The sequence below is a fragment of the Mytilus galloprovincialis genome, chromosome 9, assembly GCF_965363235.1.
Source record: "Mytilus galloprovincialis chromosome 9, xbMytGall1.hap1.1, whole genome shotgun sequence".
NCBI classification, from domain to species: domain Eukaryota; kingdom Metazoa; phylum Mollusca; class Bivalvia; order Mytilida; family Mytilidae; genus Mytilus; species Mytilus galloprovincialis.
This window is the reverse complement of record NC_134846.1, coordinates 22,447,351-22,472,025: the sequence shown is the minus strand read 5'-3', so window position 1 is coordinate 22,472,025 and position 24,675 is coordinate 22,447,351. Positions and strand designations below refer to the sequence as shown.

Sequence of the window (24,675 nt, the reverse complement as noted above, 5' to 3'; positions counted from 1 at the left end):
ATAAGTATGAAAAAAACAAAAACAAATTGTGTTAAAAAGCAACAAATAATAAAACGATTATCTTTATCTCAACAAAACACAATGTCGATAGCGAAATCAATCTGAAATTTCATTTGAAATATTGATAAACAACAGAACTGCGAGACTTTTTCAAAAATAAAGAAACTATTGTACAACACAAATAATGCGATAAAATATGACATGCTTCTATTAATATAAACCAACACTGATGTCGTCGAATTTTGGCAAAATCTTAATTTTAAGGGATTGTGCAATGCTCTTGCGTTGAAGTTTGTTCATAAACATTTCTGGTAAGGTTATAAAAGATAAGCGCTTTTAACACATCAAGTATGCCAAGCATCTAAACGACATCGACTACACGCAACACGAATGAAAAAAAAACTTTATTTACTTTTAGGAAACTATCTAAAAATAATGTCAAGGTTCTCAAAAATTTTAGATGACACTGAGATAACATCATCGTTTCCGATTTATCACAAGAAGACCAAATACAAATCCATATCAAGAGGTTGAAATTGAACAATTATAGTGGGGTTACTTAATGAACAATATATATAGAGTGACTTAAAAAGGAATTTTTATTTTAGTTTCTTGTGTATAATTCGGAGTTTAGTATGACGTCCATTATCACTGAACTAGTATACAAAGTCATATTTATTTAGGGGCCAGGGTTGTTGTCGCTTTGACACATTCCCCATTTTCATTCTCAATTTCATTAAAAATTACACTCTATATTGGCATTAAACTTATCATTCTTTAGCTTGAAACGCAAATATTATTGAATATATTAAAAGAAGACCAATTTTAAAATTCAAATCACTACCAAAGGGATTTTGAAATGAGCAATATTGGGGTTACTTAATTAAACAATTGGAGTGCTAGGCTTAAATATATACACTCTATAGGCATTGGACTTATCATTCTTTATCTTGACATAAAGATACATGTATCATTGAATTTTATATCGCTTGATCACAACATAATAAATATTTCTAAAACTTATTTAAAATTAAGCGTTGTACACACCTAGTGGTGTTCCCTCTTCAGGAGTTACTTCTTTTGTAACTAAAATGAGAAGAAAATATGACATATAATCATTTTCATAATAGCGTGGACCATCGCAATACTTATGATGGTTATACTTCTGAATCATTTACCTTTAATTTCTTTATCATCTGCTATCGATAATAGTGATTTTAATAGAATAAAGGAGTAAACAAGTACATGCAGCTGCATGAGAAAAAACAGAAAGTTTAGTATTAAATATTTAAAACTACACACAATGTTTAGTCTTTTGTTAGTTATTCGTATTATTCGATTTAGGCGTTCGTTGACGACCCCACAGTATAAATGACTTAAACACATACGATATGAAAAGTGGTCGTTACAGACGAACGTTTACCTTATCTGACCAAGTCAATTGATAACCAGAGCGCGCCAAGAAATGGTCTTGTCCACGTTGTTATAAAAATAATACATCCGCTCTTAGACCCTTAAAATTAGTTTTCGTGCAGAATAACCAGAGAAAAGTAGTGAAAGAAATAAGTCACAGAGTTACCTAAATGCCTAAAAAAGTGTATTTTGGAAGTGATTGTTTCCTTAATTACCAGTTTTATCAAAAGGAATTTAATTTGTTTTTACCTGCAGTGGTTATATATCTGCATATTCCAGTGGGACGAAAAACTGTTATTACAAGCTCAGCATGAGTAGCTACAGATGTACTACCTCCAAATGTTTTATCAATGAATACAAAGTAGTGGACTTTGTCTTCCACGGGTGGGTACCAAACCCTTACCGTTGTACTCGAGTAAGAATATACTACCCCTGAGTATGAGTTGTTTTGTAAGGTGTTTTGAACCCCTCCAGTTGCTTTAAATAAATAACCAAAGTTGCTTCCACGTGTATTTGATCCTTCCAAGGCCGTTTCTCTAATCTATAAAGAATAAAACATTTATTTGACTTGTACCAATGTGCATGGTATAACTATCCCTTGAAGAACAATCTGATAATGTACATACAACCCACACTTTGATAGACGAAGTACAGTATTCTGATAAAAACTGACAAATAGTTATGCAGTAAAATGAAATATAATAAAACAACAAGAACAGACAAAAAAAGTCACTAAAAAAATAAATACGATATATATGAAACATATTAATTAAATAAAATAAGTACACGTCTTTTATATACTTTTTACTGTTTTTACTGTTTTGATTGTTATATTAAATATTTTGATGGGAAACCATTTGCAATTTATTAACATCAAAACCATTCTCATTAACATGGGTTTGATTGTTCAAAAGCTCGTAAATTTATTGCTCCAATTTTGCAGTGTTTTTACATGTAGGCCTCTATTTTCTACAAAGCATGATTTCATACTGCTTTTTTTTGCATTGTTATTTAGACATACCCGTACATCAATGAAGTCACATTCTAAATCGATAATCGGATCTAACTCGATTTCAAAATCCCTGCTAGTACTGTTTATAAAAGGTAATGCCAGTTTTAGTGTCGTCTGCCCTCTGTCACTAGTAAGTGATGAGTCTGATGACCATGCAAAAATCCTATAATATCCCTCAGAGAAAGACTCATTTGAAATACCCCAACCATCTTTTGCATAAAACAATGAACCTGAATAGAAAAATAAAAAACTATATGTATTGCAATCTAATTAGAATTAAATTTTTGAATTGCTGCCGTTCTGAAATGTCGTGCATCAAGGTGATCCGCGACATATCAGAACGGGAGCAATTCAATGATCGACATATCAGGACGGGAGCAATTCAATGATCGACATATCAGAACGGGAGCAATTCAATGATCGACATATCAAAACGGGAGCAATTCAATGATCGACATATCAGGACGGGAGCAATTCAATGATCGACATATCAGAACGGGAGCAATTCAAGGATCGACATATCAGGACGGGAGCAATTCAATGATCGACATATCAGGACGGGAACAATTCAATGATCGACATATCAAACGGGAGCAATTCAAGGATCGACATATCAGAACCGGAGCAATTCAATGATCGACATATCAGAACGGGAGCAATTCAAGGATCGACATATCAGAACGGGAGCAATTCAAGGATCGACATATCAGAACGGGAGCAATTCAAGGATCGACATATCAGGACGGGAGCAATTCAATGATCGACATATCAGAACGGGAGCAATTCAATGATCGACATATCAAAACGGGAGCAATTCAATGATCGACATATCAGGACGGGAGCAATTCAATGATCGACATATCAGAACGGGAGCAATTCAAGGATCGACATATCAGGACGGGAGCAATTCAATGATCGACATATCAAAACGGGAGCAATTCAATGATCGACATATCAGGACGGGAGCAATTCAATGATCGACATATCAGAACGGGAGCAATTCAATGATCGACATATCAAAACGGGAGCAATTCAATGATCGACATATCAGGACGGGAGCAATTCAATGATCGACATATCAGAACGGGAGCAATTCAATGATCGACATATCAGAACGGGATCAATTCAAGGATCGACATATCAAACGGGAGCAATTCAAGGATCGACATATCAAAACGGGAGCAATTCAATGATCGACATATCAGAACGGGATCAATTCAAGGATCGACATATCAGGACGGGAGCAATTCAAGGATCGGCATATCAGAACGGGAGCAATTCAAGGATTTAATTTTTATTAGGATGCAGGTATTAGGGTCGATGGCAAATCTTTTACCATAATTCAATCAATATATTCACAAGTGTTTTAAAATAAGTTTTAAAGCTAGACAAACTGTGAAGAATTCCCAATAATGACTTCACGTTGATCTCACTGTGAATTTTTTTTTTTGTAGTTGGTTTGTTGTCTCGATTAAACGAATTCGCATCTCCTTTCATTCATTTCTGGAAGGTTAATTTATTTGCTTGAACAATTAAAAAATAATCAGTTGTGTGTTTTTTTTTCTGTGAGAAAATACCAGATTGTTTTGATTATCGTTAATCATAAACTTCTGTCTTTTTTACATTCTTTGCAATGTATATGAAATATTGTTAACCTCCTATAGTATTAGTCCAGATACGTATAGTACTGTTGTCATATCCATATAACACTCCTCCCCATTTATTGTACTTCATTTGGTCACCTAATGCCATCACGTAGCCTATAAGACAATTTAAATTGGTCATTAGTAACTTATAGCAATAAAGAACTAATTATATATAAGGATTAATCATTTGAAAGATGCATGGCATACAAAACAGAATTATTCTTGAAAACGTAAATAGAATAAAGGGCCAGTTTGCTTAGTAAGGAATTCTTAAAAGATTTTCAACTTTATAAGTCCAACTTGAATTTGGTTTCAAACAACTAATACAGCCCGTAACAGAGTAGTGATCGAATTCGCGTTTCTTTACCGTCAGAATAAGTTACGTTATCGACAAACTTATTTCAGAAGTGACATAATTTAATTCTTCATCGACAAAATATTTCTTGTCCAACGTGTAAGTTTTCATTGTTTAAGTCGAAGTTTTTTTAACATAGTGGAAGATATTAGCAGGCAAAATCGAGGGAATTGTGCAAATGATGATACAAGCATGAAAATTACCACAAAGCATCATTATTATGTACTTTTAAAGAAACAACTGCTGGCCATTAAAAAAAATCATTTTTTCAAGATGGCCACCGTCGTTTTCTAAAATGACTGTTTTTTCAGTTTGAAAATACTGATTTTTTTCTGGAAAACATTTCGTTTACCTTCTTTTAGTGAAAAACAGCTGTCAGGTTTGGTAGCTACCTTCCTTACATGTGAATAATTCACTAGACATGAGTATTTAACATATACAGGGTTTGCGCATGCGCGAAAAAAATAACAAAATTCATTAAAAAGTATTTCAACTATTTACTATAAAATAAGTGATTTGGGATTTTCAATGATATTATGATTTGGTTTAATAACATTCTTCAAGTTTATGACACGAATGATAATTTTGCGCATGCGCAAACTCTTTATAGACATAATGAGTCATTTTTATGCACTACCAGGGCAAACCGTAGTTCATCTCATTACTTTAAAAAGCAAGTTAGTGTAAAATCTATGATGCCACTGTTTAAAAACAAGCCCATTCAGTTGCAATGATCAGGCACTTGATGGATAAGACGGAAAATGTGGTTTATACGAAAAAAACATCAATATTAACGGCAGATCAGTCACTTTTGGTAATGGATAATCAGTGGGAATCGCCTGATTTGTACAAAGAAGATAAGTTTATCGTCATTTGAGGTGGATTTCACATTGAAATGACTTGTTATAAAATTCTGGGTGATATATTACGTGAAAGTAGATAGACATATGTCCTCACTAAAACCATTATTGCAACACCTAGAACGGCATATTCTTGTATGTATGTTCAAATGTACCTAGCACTAGACACGCGCATCAGATAACTCTATGTGTTTTAGCTTGGATTGTATATATCGGCTTAAGAAAGGTAAACACAGAAGTTATAATCATGTCATGACTCTGTGACGTTAAATGATTTGATAGACTGGTGTAAGAAAATATAGTCATCTCTACCACAGTTCAATTCCTGGCGTTCAATTATAAAATAAAAACTTCTTGTGAATTTGGTAGTATGCTCATTTCATGAGTCAGATTTTGTACAAACAGTCCATATAAAGCATGATACCGTATTCATTTAGGTCTTGATCGTATAACATATTCTCGATCGCTACCGACCTTTTTCAAGATATGGCTTCCCTTCTCTTACGTCACCCACAGGTGGCAATTGATTTTGAAAATGATAATTTCAATGTACGTAAGACCAGCAAATATTTTTCTTATAAAACAATTGATCAGACAAAAAACTCAAAATCATACAATTGTAAAGGGCGATATGTTGTCATAGGTTTAACCGAAGACCCCATTTAGACGTATTAATGGTAGCTGGACCAGAAGTCAGTAGACTATCAGATAAATTTGCAAGATCTAGTGGTTTGAGGCATTTTATAATAGATGAACGACTTAATGAACACAAAGGATTTCTCTTAAAAGATCAAAGGCAAATAATTTGAAGATCGTTTAAAGCAAATACAAAACGAAGGAGAACCGGTTTCTTATAACCAGATCAAAAAGAACAACTTCCTATTATGTCGGTAAAATAAAACTGTAAACGTTTTGTAGATATCTTTTCTAGACTTTTATTTCTTGTCGCAGTGGACAAACTGATTTGGAATATTTCTTTATCCATAAAGACAAACTGCTCCTCCGTTTTTGTCTTCGGATGTCATTTTAAACAGTGGTATGAAATCGGTGCAAATGGATACACTTGAAACATTTTGCAATTTGCAGATCCAATTCTGACGCATTTACCGTTGATGGGTCAGCAATGGTTAATTCCAGGCCACCTTGTAGGGCAACAATATTGGATGATTTTGCACTTGTGTCATACGATCTTAAATAAAATCTTTCATCGATAAGTATTCAAGAGTAGACATTGTGTTAGATTTACTAAAAAGACAAAAGTTGGGTTCTGGAGTAGTTTTCTCTATGAAGATGACAACGAAACGAATTTTTTGCCGACAGAAATGCTTTTATATAGACTAATAAGGATACTTTCCAGCTACCCCTTGTAAGCATGGAGAAGCAGATATACGAATGTTTGTCCATGATCGGCATGATTATGAAAATTGTTGTAAGACGGTTATTTAAGGTAGCACCGACACAGATGTAGTAGTATTAAGAATTGCAGCACTCCAAAAATGTGGTGGAACAAACTGAGAAAAGGTTTTGGCAGGAATGAAGACTTTTGATGACTTCCTGTACGTGATATATCAAATGCGTTTTGTCCTCGTATAGCTACTCTTCCTTTCATTCATTCAGTGGATGTGACACTAAGGTAATAAGTCAGTTTGGATGACATGGGAAGTATTTCAACATGTAAGGGACGTACTTATTTCTTTACTGAAGTATAAGGACACATACATGGACATAAATGAAGCATTTGTTTGCATCATATCTGACAGAACAACATCACTACTTGTTGTTAACGAGGCACGATGTAAATGTTTACCCAGGTAGCAGCGGCATTGTGATGTCGTTCCGCCTACAAGAGTTTTTTTTCCGGAGCACATCCAAAGAGCAGCGTATCAAGGCGGATAAGTTTGGGCTCAGCCTGATTTATGTACCAATTCATGAACACTGGGGTTGGATGAAAGAAAAAAATCGATGACAGTTGGGAACCAAAAAGGACTTCTACGGCTGCCGTTAAAGTTGCATCCTCCTGTCGGGAACTTTTGAAATTCGGAGGCGAAAATTCCAGTTGTGTTGGTGACTGTAAATGCTACCGTTCTGTCTTTCATTGTACGAGGTTTGTTATTGGCTACTGTCAGATAATTATAAGATAACGAACCTGTCTTTCTATCAAAATTAGACATTTAATCTTAACAAAAATTAAAAAATTTGGCCGCCATTTTGAAACCGGAAATCACTCTTTTTTGTCATTTATGTGTTGTTTTTTCGTACTTTAGGAACTGTTATTAACGCTTAATAAAAACTTACATTGGATTATACCTATAACACAACTTTCAAGGATTTCAACTGGATATGACTCCATTTGCAAAATTATCGGTGGCCATCTTGAAAAAATGGAAATATTTGATGGCCAGCACCTGATTTCTTTTACTTATCATTTAGTCCACCTTTATACCAAATTTCATGCTTGTATTTCATGCTTGTGTAATTATTTGTTAAGTTGATGAAAATTATTAAAATATTTTCTACGTTTTTTGGCTCTAATTAGGAACCGGAAACCACTATTTTTCTTCATTTAAGTGTTGTTTTGTCGTACTAAAGAGCTGTTTTTAACGTTTTATCATAACTTACATTGGATTATACATTACACATCTTTCAAGGATTAAAACCCCTTGTAAAATTGCTTGAAAGTAAAAAAAATCGAAATTTTTTACTCTTAAGTCACCTATAGTTTCATTAATGTATTGTCTAGTGGTTATTTATGAACTGTCATTTGCTTTTTATCAAAACTTATAATGGATTTTACATAAAACACACCTTTCAAAGGATTAACAAATAATGGCTAATTTGATATGACGCCATTTTCAAAATGTGTGGTGGCCATCTTGAAAAAATGATTTTTTTTTCTGGCCAGCAGCGGATTTTTTATAAGTATCATTTAGTTAACCTTTATACCAAATTTCATGCTTGTATCACGATTTGCACAATTATGTCCATAATATCTCCCACTAACACAGTAAAACATTTTTTATAATCAACCTCTGTCATTGGCATTTTCATTAGCTTCACACTAGTATTTTAACGGTAAAGGATCAAATACGGGATCTCCGAAATTTCTATCATTTGTTACGTGGGAAATCATTATTCAATCGAACATATGTCTTTGTTCATGACACATATTATGAAATACAAAGGAGTTGAAATGATCAAATACTTTCGAACTGACGGAAACAAAAATACATAATCTAGAATGTGTGTTCTGTCATAAACAATGGCTTCGTCGTGCGAATCGACGAGATCATGTTACATGTAACTGATCTTAAGCTAGGTTCACACTGCCGATCAGATCAACTCGATCAAGCCGGATCAAAACAAATTACGTGATCGGGAGACTGGTCTGACTCAATCGACAAAGATGTTCGGGATAGTCTACCCTACTCTTCATCGATCTGACCATCTACCCGAGAGTTTTTGACATGTTAATAACAATCGAGTAAGGACCGAGAAGCAAGTCACTCAAGAAGAGATCGAGAATTCGTCGAGTAGCGGTCGAATTGATCTGGAAAGGATCGTGTATCGAAATACAACAAAATTTACGTTGTATTCCGACCAATCTCGATCTCTACACGATCCTTTCCCGATCAATCTCGATCTCTACGTACTCGACGAATTATCGATTTCTTCTCGAGTGACTTGCTTCTCGGTCCTTACCCGAGAGTTTTTGACATGTAGTCAGATCGATGATGAGTAGGGTAGACTTACCCGAACATCCTTGTCGATTGAGTCAGACCAGTCTCCCGATCACGTAATTTGTCTTGATCGGGCTTGATCGAGTTGATCTGATCGGCAGTGTGAACCTAGCTTTAGCTGTAGAAACAGTTGGTGTGACCTCGATATAATCTTTATCAATTTAATATAAGCGATAAATATTCATGACTACAATGAAAATGAATTTATTGGAGTCACATCCACTGTTTCTACTGTAAACATGAACTCGTCGGTTAGTGCAATGAAGACACTTTTAAAGATTGAGATTGTTGGTTTATTCTTTACACCTTCGAGGTATTAAAATTATTTCAGTGTTTATTTAAAGTTAAATTTATTTTCAAATCTCTTCTGTTTAAAATTGTCGAAACTTCCGTTTAAGATTTCTGTGGTAAACTATCTATTCTATAGTTAGGACCATTTTATAATAAATACCCTTTTGTACAATAATACTTTCTTTATAGAAGCATAGATCTGCTGGTTATAGATTTTTTTCAGATGAATTTATAAATGAAGTTGTATATAAAGTTTTGGTCATAAACACAAATCTTTTAAACAGTTCGACGAGTGCGTCAATGTTACAGTAGTCTGTTTACTGTAAGTTACTAAGCTTGGCCCGATTCATCTGTCATTTATGGAAACTAATTCACCACTTTCTGAGATATTCATTTTTCTTTCACCATCAGACATGGAGCTACATTAATTTGTAACTAAAGGAAAACTCTCAAATTAAAGAAATTTGAAATGATATACTGAAACTTTCTTATAATCAATTAAACGACTGCTTTTCTCAGATATGTGATTTTTCATGGTCAAACTTTTTCATTGTTAACGGACATTTTGAGATTTTTTATTGTAAAAAAATGGTGTTTTTTTTTAAAGAAATCAACATTCAAAATTTAGAACTTCATGAACATGTACAGGAATCTGAATTATTGCACACCTATGAACTACTTAAAATTGTACTTCGATCTGTTGGTCCTTAAAATGTTCTGACCGTCCTAAGATTTAATGTACGGAAATGTTTCGGTAAATTAAATTCAAATCCGAATTGAATGTTTATGACACACAAAAAGAGAAACCAGAATCTCTAGATGACCAAACGTATGTACACGTTGGGGCGATTTAGAGCTTTTCAGAAGGAGTGAGATTCCACCCTTGTTGAAAGCCTTGTGGAGACCTCTAGATTTTTAAATTCCCTCCGTTTTTCTCATGGATGGAGTGTGATCTCTCTGTAAATTACCCCTTATCTTTTCATTTTCCTATTTACCGAAGGTTCCATGTGAAAACTTCCATTGGATCATATCTGTTAAACTAAATGTACAAAACAGGCTCAAGAAAAGGCGAAATTTCTTTTTCAAACCCGAACTAGAAATCTATTTGTTTTCTAATAGAGCACCTTACATTATCGTCAGTGAGTTCAGGCATGTGAAAAATTATATAATCATACACAAGAAAGAAACCCTGAACAGGCTCTCAGCAATAATTTTTACCTATTTAATATTAAGTAAATATTAACATGTAATGTATTTGATAAAATACAGATATAACAAAGAAACTGCCCGGTATCCGACGTAAGAGTACACTTTTTACTGCACGCGTAGTCGGGTGCGTTCACTACGAGGACACTTGTACTCAACTACGCGTGAAGTATGAGTACAGAATCGTCCCATACAGTACTAGAAAAAAGTTTGGCATGTGAAACGGACGAAGACATATTCTAACAGAAGTACAAATACCAGTCTTCCCTTTTGTGTATACATATGAGAAAACATTTCAAAGTTATTGATTGAATTCAAATCCATCACACATACGGTACACATTGTAGTCCGAAAAAATAAAGGACTTCATTCCTATCAAACACCTTTTTAATTGTTTACCAGTATATTTCTTTTAGTTTTGGGTAAAATTGTAAAGGAAATGATACTATCAAGACGTCCTTCCATAAATCTTTTTTTTCTGTTCTGACTTTGAAGAAATGACTACTTTTCGCCCAATCGAAATGGTGCATGGACAGATTTTGTTTCATATTATTAGAATTATTTTCAATATTATCGGTATTAAACTTGATTATCGACACATGAAAGTTGTCAGCATTGTCAATCTTTTTAACGTTAAAGTACCAATAGTTCGGTCACTACTCAGTTAAGTTTGTCGATAACGTAGCTAATTTTGACGGTAAAGAAACATCAATTCGATCACTTCTCTGTTACGGGCTGTATCTATAATATTTAAGTATAGTACTTGATGAAAATGAAGGGAAAAAATGAAAATATTCGTTTAATTGACAAAAATCCTTTTCAAAAAGTATAAATATGACGTAATTATCATTGTACAAGTACCTATTCCGTCTGCTATATATTTTGTGTTTCCAAGTTTGATTTGTAGGACAACATATTCGGGTTTCGTATCCAACTGATGGTGAATTTCTTTCATTACATTACCTAAAAAAAAATTATCAGAATTAAAAACACTAGAAGAAAGCTTATAGCTAACACCGCAATTTTAAGAAAAAGTGGTCATCGTGTACAGTTTTTATTCCAGAATTGATTAAGAAAGACATCGTTCACAAAAACGAAAAAAAAAAGTTGGAATTAAAGCTATATATCTTCTTTCGATCGATATAAATTTATTTATTCATTCTTAACTGAAACTTTGCCAAAGACATGTGAAATTTGCATATGTGTATCAAAATGCCACCAACAGCTTGTAGCGCTGAATAAAATTTTGATGTTATAGAAATATGCAACTGTGAAATAATACTCTAAGCCTATGAAGAAGACTCCCCAATATAAAATCCAGTAGAATTTGACAACTTGAAATATGCGAGTTAAACAAATAAAGTGACATTGGCATATGTCCATGCAATTTTCATTTTTTGTTGTTGACCTTTCAAAAAAAAAAAAAAAAAAAATAACTAAAGGTTTATGAAAGACAAAGATGGGGGAAATAGAATATCTGTTAAAATATATTTAAAAGGATAACCAAGCCTCTTTTCTTATTTTATCTTAGTCCAAATCCAAAATTGTCTAATTATTAGGACCTTAGATAACGACAGAAAAGAAAACAGAAGAAGGAAAACTTCATAAGCGTACTTGAAACGTACCTATATTGATAGACTTCCAGTTTGTAAAGAAATCCGGCTCAGGAAAGTGTTGTTGACCCCATACTCTTATTCGGACAGAGACATTAGACTCGGCTTGATGTATAGGTCCATTCCAGTTTGATCCACCTAACAGAAAACGAAAAAAAAAGTAAAAAAATATGAATATTTTTGTAGTATGTTGTACTATATTGTGTAATTTTTTGTACTTTTATATTCATTGACATAAATATTTCCAAATATTTTTTTTGAAATCAAATCTCGCTAATTTTTCATCATGGTTAAACTCTTCATATATTGTAGGCCATCATAATTAATTACAGCAGATTCCAACGAGTATGAAGCTATTTGTAGATTCTTTGGTTAGCTTCCTTGCTAGCTCAACCATGAAATCATTATAAGGTAAGGTACACAAGCCTGTGGGTGGAGTCAATAGTTAAAACAGAGAACCAATCAGAACTAGTGACAGAATATAAACATTGTAAAACTAGTTTTACAAGTAAGTTGAAAAAATAAATTTTCAATTTAAATTTGAAATTTATTGATTCACAAGCATGTTGTAGGTGTGTTTGAATTGCCAATTTTATTTCAATCAATTACTTAGTTCATTTATAAATACAGTTATGTGTATATACTTTACAATGGTACAATCACTGCGTAAATATCCTTTTGTTGCCTTTGAATTACGAATTTTTCAAACTGCAATAGTATAAAAACAGCAAAGATAATGAATAATAGAGATGGGTCATTTTGTACATATACAAAGGAGAAACTTCAAGCAAGCATTATTATTTATAGTTTCAATGCATTTTTAAAGGTAAACGAGATTTTGTGGCAAAAAAACAAGATTTTTTGTAGAAAATTTACAGATATTTTTGTTATAAAATTTTAAGCATAGATTACTCTCTTGATTTTCTATGATGTGCTAGCGTTTAAAGTTTACAAAATGTCCTATTACAACCTTTAAATTAAAAAAAAGCGTGCCAAGTCACGAAAGTCGAGCGCACCCTAGAAGGTGTACTTGAATCGGTCCATATTTATATATATTTGTTTAAACAAATATCTAAATTTCTAAACTTGTTTTTTAGGAAATCAATTCTAGCACTGCTTGCAATAATCCTCCATCTATCAAGTACCAAATTGCCAACTACGAGAGTACAACGGGGAAATGATGTGGTCTATAAAATTTCTATTTGTTTAGCATTGAATCAACACTAAATATTATCAATCTTGAACAAAAAATAAACCGTAACTCCGCTTCTAATTTATTGTAATACAAAGATTTTTTTAATTCAATCAACGACTATAAGAAATAAAATTTAATTTGCAAAGTTATTTAGGTAAACCTGTTTGTATGAAACATACATTATTATTATAAACAGACCATTGATATGAGTGTTTTCATTGGATGACGAATAAGTGCTATGCTCCTCCCAATTATAAGGTAATAATCATGTCATGGTTGAGCTAGCAAGGAAGCTAACCAAAGAATCTACATGTAGCTTCATACTCGTTGCAATCTGCTGTAATAAATCAAAATCATCAGACATTGCATGTTTTTTTTTTTTAAATGTTGTTCTTAAAATACAGTAAAAATCGCTGTCCATGAGCAAAACGGAACGATAAAGCGTAAAAGCAGCTTATACATGTAAGTAACAAAAGTTTTCAAAGTACAAAATTCATGCTGATTCATGATTTCTCCTGTACATGTAGCAGATCGATAATCGACAAAAACCATGACTTGTGTGTGCAATATTTGTTCTGCAGGAAGGAATAAATAAACAATATTAGACCAATGAAAGAAAAATATAAACTTTTTTGTATGAGGCTGAGAAACTGGTAAAGGGCGAGGTTCTACCGAGCCCTTCCACAGTTTTGTGCCGAGTACAAAAAAGTTTATATTTTTATGACATTGACCTAATATAGTTTTTATACTGCAACTTAAACAAATACATTGACAGCTTTTCAAAAAGTAACACAAATGTCAAACTTCTTTTCATCCCTTAATGAACCCCTGATTACTATTGAGAAAGTGTTCCATGATGAAATTGACATTATACAAAATATAGCTATGTAACTATGTTTAGGAAATAAACACAACTAGTTGTAGTATAAAAAGACGTGCATATTCTTTCTTCAAATTGAGCACGGAAATTGATAATGCGTCAAAGAGACAACAACCTTTGTTGTATTATATCATATATGTAAAACAAGAAAATTTACGTAAAGACAGAAGGAACAAGTTTGTAGCCTCTCTTCTTAAATCTGTCGTAATTTTTGAGAGAAAATAACTAACCTGTGTAGACTGCATATCCAGACGGATATCCATCATGTCTGTTAGGGGCATACAATACTACACTCTCTTTGCTGTATTTATAAACAATTCCACCATAAGGACTGTTTACATCGTCGCTCCTTTGACCAGAACCTACGCCAGGAAAATAGTACTCCGATTCACCACCAGTGGTCCAGGGTCTAACCTGTATGTCTACTTTAACAGGTATTTCCTTCAACCCATGGTGCCACTCGACCTGTGACATGTTGTCATTCTGAGATTGCATTGGCAGCCAATCACTGACATGTTTGGTTGATTGTAACTCTGAGCCCCATGAAGAGCTGACTAGAAAAAAGCAACGTCATACATGTAGCCTTGACGCATGGATCTACATGTAATAATTACAATAGTGTATATTCGGTAAAAAGGCCAAAAGACAAAAATAATGTCATATACCCACCAAATTTTGGCAATTTTTTTTTACGTGATTTGTGTTAAACTTCTTAGACCCCTTTCCTGGTTTTTTTTTTTCGTTATACTCATTTTAGATTCCGATTGTACATGTTCTATGCCAAGACACGTGTTTCAGTCGAATTTTCGTTATTAGCTGCGGTTTACCTCATATTCATTGATAAATTCTTTAACATCTCAGGCCAAGTAACTTTTTTGAAGGAAAACTGGGGAAAAAAAGGATTGATGTTCATTACACAACAACCATTCAGTAGCTTAATTTCGGATTTTATCTTTATGATTTAAGATAATAAAGATTACATGGTCATAATTAAAGATGAATAGGAGCTATATAACAAATCACGTCGGGTGATATATTGGGGTCATCATGGCGACTTGAAATAACATTTTCACAGTATTCCACTTCACCTTACAATGTTTTGTTTCGCGCCTTGGCAATTACCTAAAATAGTATTTGAATTTTTCGTAAATCATCATCGTACTAATATAATGAGAATGGAAATGGAGAATATGTCAAAGAAGAGACAACTACAATGTACCCGATCAAAAAACAGACAACAGCAGAAGGCCACAAATGGATCTACAACGCAGCAAGAAATTTCTGCACCCGGAGGTGGTCATCAGGCGTTCCCTACATAAATTAATGTACTTCTATAGTGAAAATGAACGATAAGTTATCTATACATACCCCTTTCGCTTTCTGTGACTGATATATTAATTAAGATCACAATAAGTATACTAAATATGTTGTTATTTTTCATTTGAATACACATGTTGCTAGTTTTACAACTTGAAGGTTTTCAACAAATGACCATACGGAAATACTTGTGACTGTATATAGGCCGGAAGTAAGAATCATTATATAGGCTTGAAAATCTTTTTTTTTCATATTTATTTGTTTATTCGAGATTCAGAAAATGTATCGTATTGTTGCTTCCTTATGCAATTTTTCAAATACTACAAATCTTAATATGAAGTTATTTAAAAGTCATATAATTCAGCTGTTCTTCAACTTCACTATTAACTTATTCAATGAAGACTTCCTTCAAAACATAATCCCTATAACGTTACCGTGATATAGAAGGGATGATATAAAGTGTCCTTAACTTCAATAAAAAGAGTAGATTTTAAATAATCACAAGTGATATTTTGGAATAATTCACTTCCTTCATTACAGACCTGTAAAATTATCCTGCCACAAATGTATACGTCTGATTTTTATCAAGATTGGAAGAAATTTGTTTAAGGTAAAAACATATTTAAGCAATCTTGATAACTAATAAGGGAAAATAGTATCCATACATTCAACTCAACCAAAAACATTCTCAAACATTTATTATACATCACATTAACATGTAAAACTTAGATCGTTCCATATGCAACTATTTCATGTTAATTTGAAAATCCTGAAATTAAATTGTCGCAAAAAGGAATAGATTGGTTTTAACGCGAAATAAAGTATCCGCGAAAATAAGTATGTTTACAGCACTCGTGCATCCTTTCGACTCGCATTTCACAGGTATTTTTATACTGCTTTTGTTTCAAACAACGAATCTATAAGCCTTCTCTAAGGAATACTTCATACGTTATCTTACATAATCAGATGGCATATTTCACAAAGAAAATACACTTACCACTTCAAAATGAAGGGATTTGTGTATGTCTTATATTTGATATTCACTGGAATAATAGTTGGAGCTACAAGGGATGAGTTATATATTAAGTATGAAGAAAAAGAAATTATGAGAAAGCTAGGTAAGAACATTACAAAATATAAATGTTTCGAAATAAACCAATTGGAACGATAACTTACTCCGTCTCATTTTTAGACCATATCTGTACCTGGAATTTCACATTCACTGTCATCTCAGTACCAAAATCTATGAATAACGACGATTTTAATTTTGAAATTATTTATTTTCCCCCACCTTACTAGCAATTTACCATGCAACGTGACCTGCATAAGGGATATATATACATTTCACAACTTATTCGGTATTCTAGAGCTTACATCTCCTACTCAGCTTTGTAAAACGTCACCAGTGTCTGAGCAGAAAGTTGATGAACCAGGGGTATGTCAAAGAACGTCCCGTCATTTTTCAAAAAAAACAGTTAATCGGAAGGTACCGAGACCTTATTGATAAATATTCCGTATCAACTTCACAAATAATATACGATGGTCTTGAAGTATAGATTCTGGGTACTGACATTGTTTGTCATCTTGATAACGTGTTATTTATTTTATTTGTCTTTATGCATATTACTTCTACTGGTTAGTCTGTTTTTTTTATTTATATCCATTTGACGTGGTACGGTACTTGTACATCCCGTCATTGTGTTATTGGTCTATGGTATTTCTCGTACTCTTGTCTTTCGTTTTTGCTTATGTGCTTTGTCTATATGCCTTTTGGTGCTTCTTTGATACCTATGACATGGCGCTGTACTTGTACATCAATTCATTGTGCACTATAGTATCGTAAAACATTTTTGTTTTCTTTTCTTTCATTTATGCTAATGTACTTTGTCTTTATGTCTTATTAATTTATGTTTCTTTGATACACATATGACGTGGCTCAGTACATTCCATCATTGAATTATTGTACTATGGTAAATTTGTGTATTCTTGTCTTTAATTTCTTCTAATATGCTTGGTCTATATGCCTTTTAAAAAACAACCTATTACCGGTATGTCTATTTGTTCAGTTCACACATCGTTGTCAATATAGTGGAATTTGGTGCAACTGATATACAAGTCATGGGTTAAGCTAGCTTTTAAACCAGGTTTATCCACCGTTTCTACTAAGAAAATGCCTGTACCAAGTCAGGAATATGACATTTGTTTGATGTGTTTGAAAGTTTTGTTTTGCCATTTGATTAGGGACTTTCCTTTTTGAATTTTCCTTGGAGAAAAGTATTTAATATATGATTTTACGCTTTAAGGTACAAACAGTACAATTATCTCAACAAAACAACTTGTGTTATTTCAACAACCCATTTAATGTTATCTCAACCAATCATGAGGTGCTATTTCGACAAATCATTTTGTGTTATTCCAACCAATCACTAAGGGATTTTCAATCAACCATTAAGGGGTTTTCAAGCAATCAGTTTGTGTTATCCTAACAAATCATTAAGGATTTATTCAACCAAATCATTTTGTGTTATTCCAACTCACTCATTGTAGCTATAAAGTCAAATTCGGTTTCTATAAAATTGACTTTTACATCACATACTAAAAAAAAGTGTTAAAAAAAAACCCAGAAAGAAACGATTCTTATTTACTGTAGTCAATCATTTCAACTTAGGAGTTTCAGACTCGGTAGGCTCGATATTGGAAGATACTTAAAAATGATGCCGATCAAGGAAAGGTTTTTGATTTTCCACTCTTTAGGTGCACTAGCTGTTAAATTCATGTTTACCGATTTGCCTCAAATTTGCCTCAAATTCTTATATTTTATTTATAATATATTAAAAAGTATATCCGAAATACAATAAATCTGAAACAAACAGTTAAGAAAGTATGTACTCGATAATACTAATTAGAATTTCGTGTGTATATTTGTCTAGACATCATCTTATTATCTATCGAGACGACCTTCGAATACTGCCGATGATCACATAACCTGATATAAACATAAACATAAGTATGAATAGACTAATGATATTTTGTGGATCAAACCAGTCAACGATATGGTTCACTTTCAATGTTGACATTCTTTTCCTTTTAATGGCTGATCAAAACTTATGCATGCGTAACCATTCCCTAGTTTATGGGTTAAATTGAAGGTCACGTGAATACGGATTTAATGAGGTAGAATGGTTCATATGATATGATTTGCAAGTGAATAATTTATCAGTGATAATTCTTTGTTTAATTTGAAAAAAATTGTACCAAATTGACTGCCAAAATTCCGAATTAATATTTCGTTATTTCACATTTATTAACGATTGAACCAAATGAAATCATATTCTATTTGTTTTATATCTCGTAGCTAGTGCCCCTTTAATAACTGATTTTATTTTTTCTATACATATAACAAACTAAAACAAACAATTTCTCTCCAGCATGTTACATTTCAAACCTACAATTTGAAAGCCATCTGTCAATTAAATGGGAGAGTAACAATATTGTGTTCAATATATTTCTTCCAATCCATGGTTCAAGAAAGAAAAAAACGTACGTTTAACAAGGGCTTAAACACTTATTAATATCATTAAATAAATTCAATAAAACACGTTCCAAAACGACATCTTTCAGAAAACAGGTGGTAGCATCTGCCAACTGTGATATGTGGATTTTAAACTCCCCAATTTTTGTTTTTAGATGTTTTATTGTTCTTCTGAATACTTATTGCAAGCAGTTCCACCAGCAATTCTTATTCGTGTATATATATTTCTACGTCAAAACAGTGTAGTTTAAACCTAGTAACAGATATGGGTTGCCAATTAAATCTTTGGGGGTGTTGTGTTTGAGCGTGTCATATCAATCAACCTTTCGCGTTTTTTATTAACGAAATTGAAATAAAACTGCTCCACCCCACCATCATAAATAATGACGTATCCTGACTCTGGTGGTAAAGAACTGATTTAAGAGTGGCTCTGAAATGCAGGTTATGGATATTCAAATTCGCCCACGTAAGGGCAGAAGAGGGGGAGATGTAAAACAATGATTTGGATACTTTTCTTTTTTTTACTAAATCTATTCAGTTATTGACAGTTTTACTCTATTATGATTGCAGCTTACAATAGTGTTTGAGCGTTAAATGCAATCATTTATTGTAAAGAATCTTCGCAATGTTTGTTTAATGTGTTTGAGCTTCTTATTTTGCCATTTGATAAGGGACTTTGATCGTCCGTTTTGAGTTTTCTGGAGTTCGGTATTTTTTGTGGTTTTTTAAAAATTTTATTTTTTAATTCTAGACATTATCATACACTAATAATTAACTTTTTTTCGGCAGAATGTTTTGCGCGAACTTATTATCTTTATTTACAGATCATCTTACAGCAGTAGTAAAACAGGTATATGAAGAAAACAAACAGCTTAGATCTACTGTTAATGAGATAGAATTTGAAAACAAACGGTTGCAGAATAGTTATCGTAAAATTGTGGACACCAATAACGAACTACGAGCAGAGATACACAAAATTAAAGGTTGTTGTTCACATGAGCAACAACGTGATAATTCCTTGACCAGTTTTAAGCGGCTTTTGTTAAATAATGGTAAGACAATCACTTTGGAAAATACACAAGAGGTACATGTCTTCGAATGTCATCAAATAGTAAAAGATCAATTAATTGATGTTTAACTTCCAAGACAATTTTAACATGGTAAATGCATTAGCAGGACGTGAGAATGTCAAATTAAATAACCTGATTGTTACTTGACCGGTTTAAAAAAAAATAGTAAAAGGCAAACACCGTAATAATAAACAGAAAGAAAATACAACTTATCTGAAACAAATGCTGACTGCGGGCAAAGTAGTTCTTCTCAATTCCGCATACCAAGTGAGGGTACAAATAAATTTATAATATGTATTTCTTTGAATTGATTCCGGCTTGGATTAAAACAAACTACTCCAAATAAGCACCCGAATGAAAGAAGGGATAAAACGTTTATAGTACATATATTTTCTCTTGTTCATCCCTTATTGTATTTGCATATATATTAGTTTAAACGTCATAATATTTTCTGTAGAAGACTATTTAACATGTGAATTTCAATGCACCTTTAAAAATTTGTATTGAAAGGACCAATACAATAATAAAAAAAAAACAATAAAAAACTGCAAAGAATTTTAATGAAATAGCGTTAACGAGCAGGTTAGAAGAAAATTAAATAATAAAGTCTGGATAGGACAGGACGATCAATCACATAACGTTTCTTACGACATCTATCTTTTTAATATTTACTGAATATGTAAATACTTAAGATCTTCAAAAGCTGTTGATCAACCTAAAATTAAAGTCCTTCATTTAGTCTATTTTTGAGATGTTTTGTATTACTTCACAGGTGATGCAGACGGACAGACAGTGGCATTCACTGCAGCCGTAAATCGGGTCTTAACACTGGGCCCTAACCAAGCAGTCCAATTCGAAAAAATAATTACAAATGTTGGAAATGCATACGACCCTAGACATGGACACATGATTGTACCAGTTAAAGGATTTTATCTCATTTCAGTCACACTATTCAACAAGGCAGAAGACTCGGATTATATAGAACTTGTGAAAAACGGAAATCCGCTCGTTTACTTTTACGAACAGGCAGGGCGGTATTCGCCAATGAGTCAAACTATTATTGTTTCTCTTGAAAAGGGTGACGTTGTTTGGGTGAAAAATCACGACTCTGCATCTTATTCTGGTCACCATTTGTTTGGTGCACCAGCTGAACTTTACAATACTTTTTCCGGGTTTTTGTTAAAATCTTTATAAAAATAAATTGAAACGAGTTAAATAATTTCTGTGTTTCTTATGTACATGACGAACTGTAATTATAAATGAAACTATTTGTAAAAAAAAAAAAGTTTTACTTTAAAAAGGAGGATTCACACATCATGAATACGTTTACAAAAGACATCAATCAACAAAATGAAAAACAAATTTCTAACAACTATCATAATGTTATTTGACGTGCATTGCATATTATATTTATGGTAGGGTATCGTGGGAGCTTTACCATCTCAATATGTTCATGGTTTCGATTCTCAGCTAGATGAAACCACCAAAATGATATTTGCTGACTTTTGTAAAAGGTAGGCATTGAGGATAAAAGAAAAGTCTGTTTTCTTCGAAGTTTGAATAATGATTCAGGGTGTGTGCCATGCCTACCTGTGGACTGTTACACAAAATTAGAATGCTTCATAAATTACATGCGTCTGAAACGCTTTCATTATGAACAATTAAAATTGTATAATACTGTGGATTCATTTATTTTCGTGGGTACCAACTTTTGCGGTTTGAGGAAAACTTGCATATTCGTGGATATTTCATTTCGTGGTTTTGGCAAAGTCTACACTCATTCCTTTAGAAAATTTGTAATTCGTTGAACATTTGAATTCGTGGTTCTCCTGTACCCACGAAATCCACGAAAATTGGTATCCAACGAATATTAATGAATCCACAGTATGTAAAAAGCCAAGGATGCATAAGAACCGATCGAGATTGAAGAGTAGTAGGACCAAAAAGAACCAAAAATGATTGTCGTATCTTTCTAAGGTCGCCTTTTCCTGACGGAGTTTAAACCTTATTTTCCCAACAAAATTTAAATATTTAAAAACAGACAAACTAAGAAAGATTAACTGTGTTATAATTCAAGCCGTAACCGAATTATTGACTGCAGAACAGATGTCACTGATAGTGTAACCTTTTAAGATAGCATGTTAAAAATCGTATTACGTGTGTCTGTTTAGTACAAAGAAGAATTAATCTTCCTATTGCAATAACATGTTCTTTCCTTGATATAAATGTAATATTTACCAATGGACGTGTAAACATCAATCATCATTATTATACTACATTATTTTGAATTGTAGACTTTAATCCGAGGAAAATTATACCAAATTTGTTTTGTTTTGTTCATAAATTATCATATATAATATGATACCAAAAAAATGATGATTGATTTTTATTTGCCTGACGTCCAGTGAAAAATATAAGAGTGTCGCTAGGAAAAGAGATTATTTAGGGTATGGTGGAAGTTTGACTTGCAGCAGACAGTATAACGACCTTACAAAAAAATCATTATTGAATAAACTTGTATTAGTTATATTATGATTTTTGGGTATCTGTCAGCAACTGCGAGTATTCTCATTTCAGTGCTTAATATCAATGTTTTTTGTATTAGTTGTGTGAATGCCTTATACCCATAGCTAACTACTGTCGATTCTAACAGTTTGTAGGTACACATTGTCCATGGCCCGAAAAGGTAGGGAGCTCACAGACATGTTTAACTCCACATTATTATTTACGTGTCTGTCACCGGTCGGGGCCTGTAGTTCAATGGATGTCGTTGCGTCGAGTCTATCATGTTCGTTAATTTCATTCGCTCGATGCGTCTGTATTCCACTTCAAGTGAAACGCTGAAATCCGAATATTTGCAAGTCAAGAATATTTAAGAATAGACACAGTTGAAGAGTTATATGACCACATTGGACTCAAATGCTGTAAAATCCACCTAAGGTCAACTTTGCCTTTGTGAGTTGAAACCTTAGTTTCTTGATAATTAACATTTATACTATAATTGATAAGTTAAGAAATATGTAATAAATCATGTCAGTACCAAATATTGACTAATGAGCTGATGATAATACTTGGACTGATTGTTCACCAGACAAATGTTTCATTCATAAAACGTTATATGGAGTAAGCACATACAGACACATAAAAGCTACATATGTCACTGCATTTGATGTATTTTTGATGTATCATGTAAATCTGATCGAATGTGAATTATATGGCAAATCTTTTTTTTTATATGTTGATTTATTTTCAATGTCAAAGACATTTTAATTTAACGTTGCTTCATTTCAATACAGAAGCAAAACGTTCAATGTCATTATTAAAAACGGTTACCTATCTCACCTTTTCTTTTACCTGCTCAATTGCATACTCCACGGTTGCATTAAGCATTCTTGTATAATATTGCATGGGATTTGATGTCCCATTCAGTGATTTGTAACTGCGATGGTACTCACCTTCTATGTTTTTAAGTACACAAGAATACGTGTTATCTAAAACTGTAACATTTAAGAAATTGTTTAGTTTTTCCAGTTTACTAACTGTGTTCCGCAAAAGTTCTTCATAAATAACAACCAATTTTGGTCCTTTAAAAAGTAAAATCACAAAAATACTGAACTTAGAGGAAAATCAATTCGGAAAGTCCGCTATAATCTCATGGCAAAATCAAATAACAAAACGCATCAAAAACGAATGGACAAGAACTGTCATATTCCTGACTTGGTACAGGCATTTCCAAATGTAGAAAATGGTGGATTAAACCTGTTGCAGCCATTTCAGATTGCGTCTAAGCCACTTTTGAATATATTTAAATGCAAAATCTTTAAATAACCCTGAAAAATAGATAAAATGTGTTGATCGAAAATCATTTGTAAATAGAAAACAAACAAGCAAAAACAAGATAACAGCTTTTCTCTTGTTGCTAGTAAAATTAATAATATCCGACATTAAACACACTGTAAATCTAAGTGTTAATAAATAGAACACTGCTTGAACGCTTTTTTGTAACACTTTTTGAACGTGTAATGGTGTTCCAAATGTTTACACTAGTGTTCATCAATTGAATGTGTGGTGTTCAGTGTTTAATGCCTTTGTGTTTCATTTTTGAACACTTGATGTTAAAGACCTTAACATTAGTGTTCAACGATTTAACGTGTCCGAATGTTCAAAATCTTAATACGTCGACGCGTTCAACAGCCATGTAACACTTTTTGAACACACAGAACATGTTTAAAAACCAAAATGTTAAGATTCAGAACACCAGACGTTAACATTCAGAACAGTTGACATAGGTGTTCAAATTGATGGTATGTGGAACATGTTCTATAGTTAAGCGTACATAATTTGCCATAAGTACTAAACTTAATTAAACTGTTATAAAAACTATATTGAATCAGGCAAAATACAACAATAAAACATATTTTAACAAGTAATTCTTTATATAATCAAATGAGCATATATGTAAGAAAAGTGCACAAGAATACCATATGATATCACAAGTAACAGTCAGTGAAATCACATACATAATGTTTTTAAACCGACTTAAATATA

General features: G+C 32.7%; 1 protein-coding gene and 1 long non-coding RNA gene across 2 annotated transcripts; one reads left to right on the top strand and one right to left on the bottom strand.

The window, feature by feature from the left end:
• Positions 1-1,071: 1,071 nt before the first annotated feature.
• LOC143046516 (uncharacterized) lies at positions 1,072-14,733 on the bottom strand. Its single transcript, XM_076219670.1, has 6 exons — positions 14,439-14,733; positions 12,146-12,271; positions 11,382-11,483; positions 4,081-4,185; positions 2,435-2,655; positions 1,072-1,086 (listed from the first exon to the last, which is right to left on the bottom strand). Exons 1-6 carry the CDS (start codon positions 14,701-14,703, stop codon positions 1,072-1,074), a joined length of 834 nt encoding a protein of 277 aa, XP_076075785.1. The 5' UTR covers positions 14,704-14,733.
• Positions 14,734-16,502: 1,769 nt separating this feature from the next.
• Positions 16,503-21,346, top strand: LOC143046702 (uncharacterized). Its single transcript, XR_012969237.1, has 3 exons — positions 16,503-16,643; positions 19,882-20,109; positions 20,900-21,346. It is a non-coding gene; the product is annotated as an uncharacterized LOC143046702 (long non-coding RNA).
• The last annotated feature ends 3,329 nt before the right edge of the window (positions 21,347-24,675 follow it).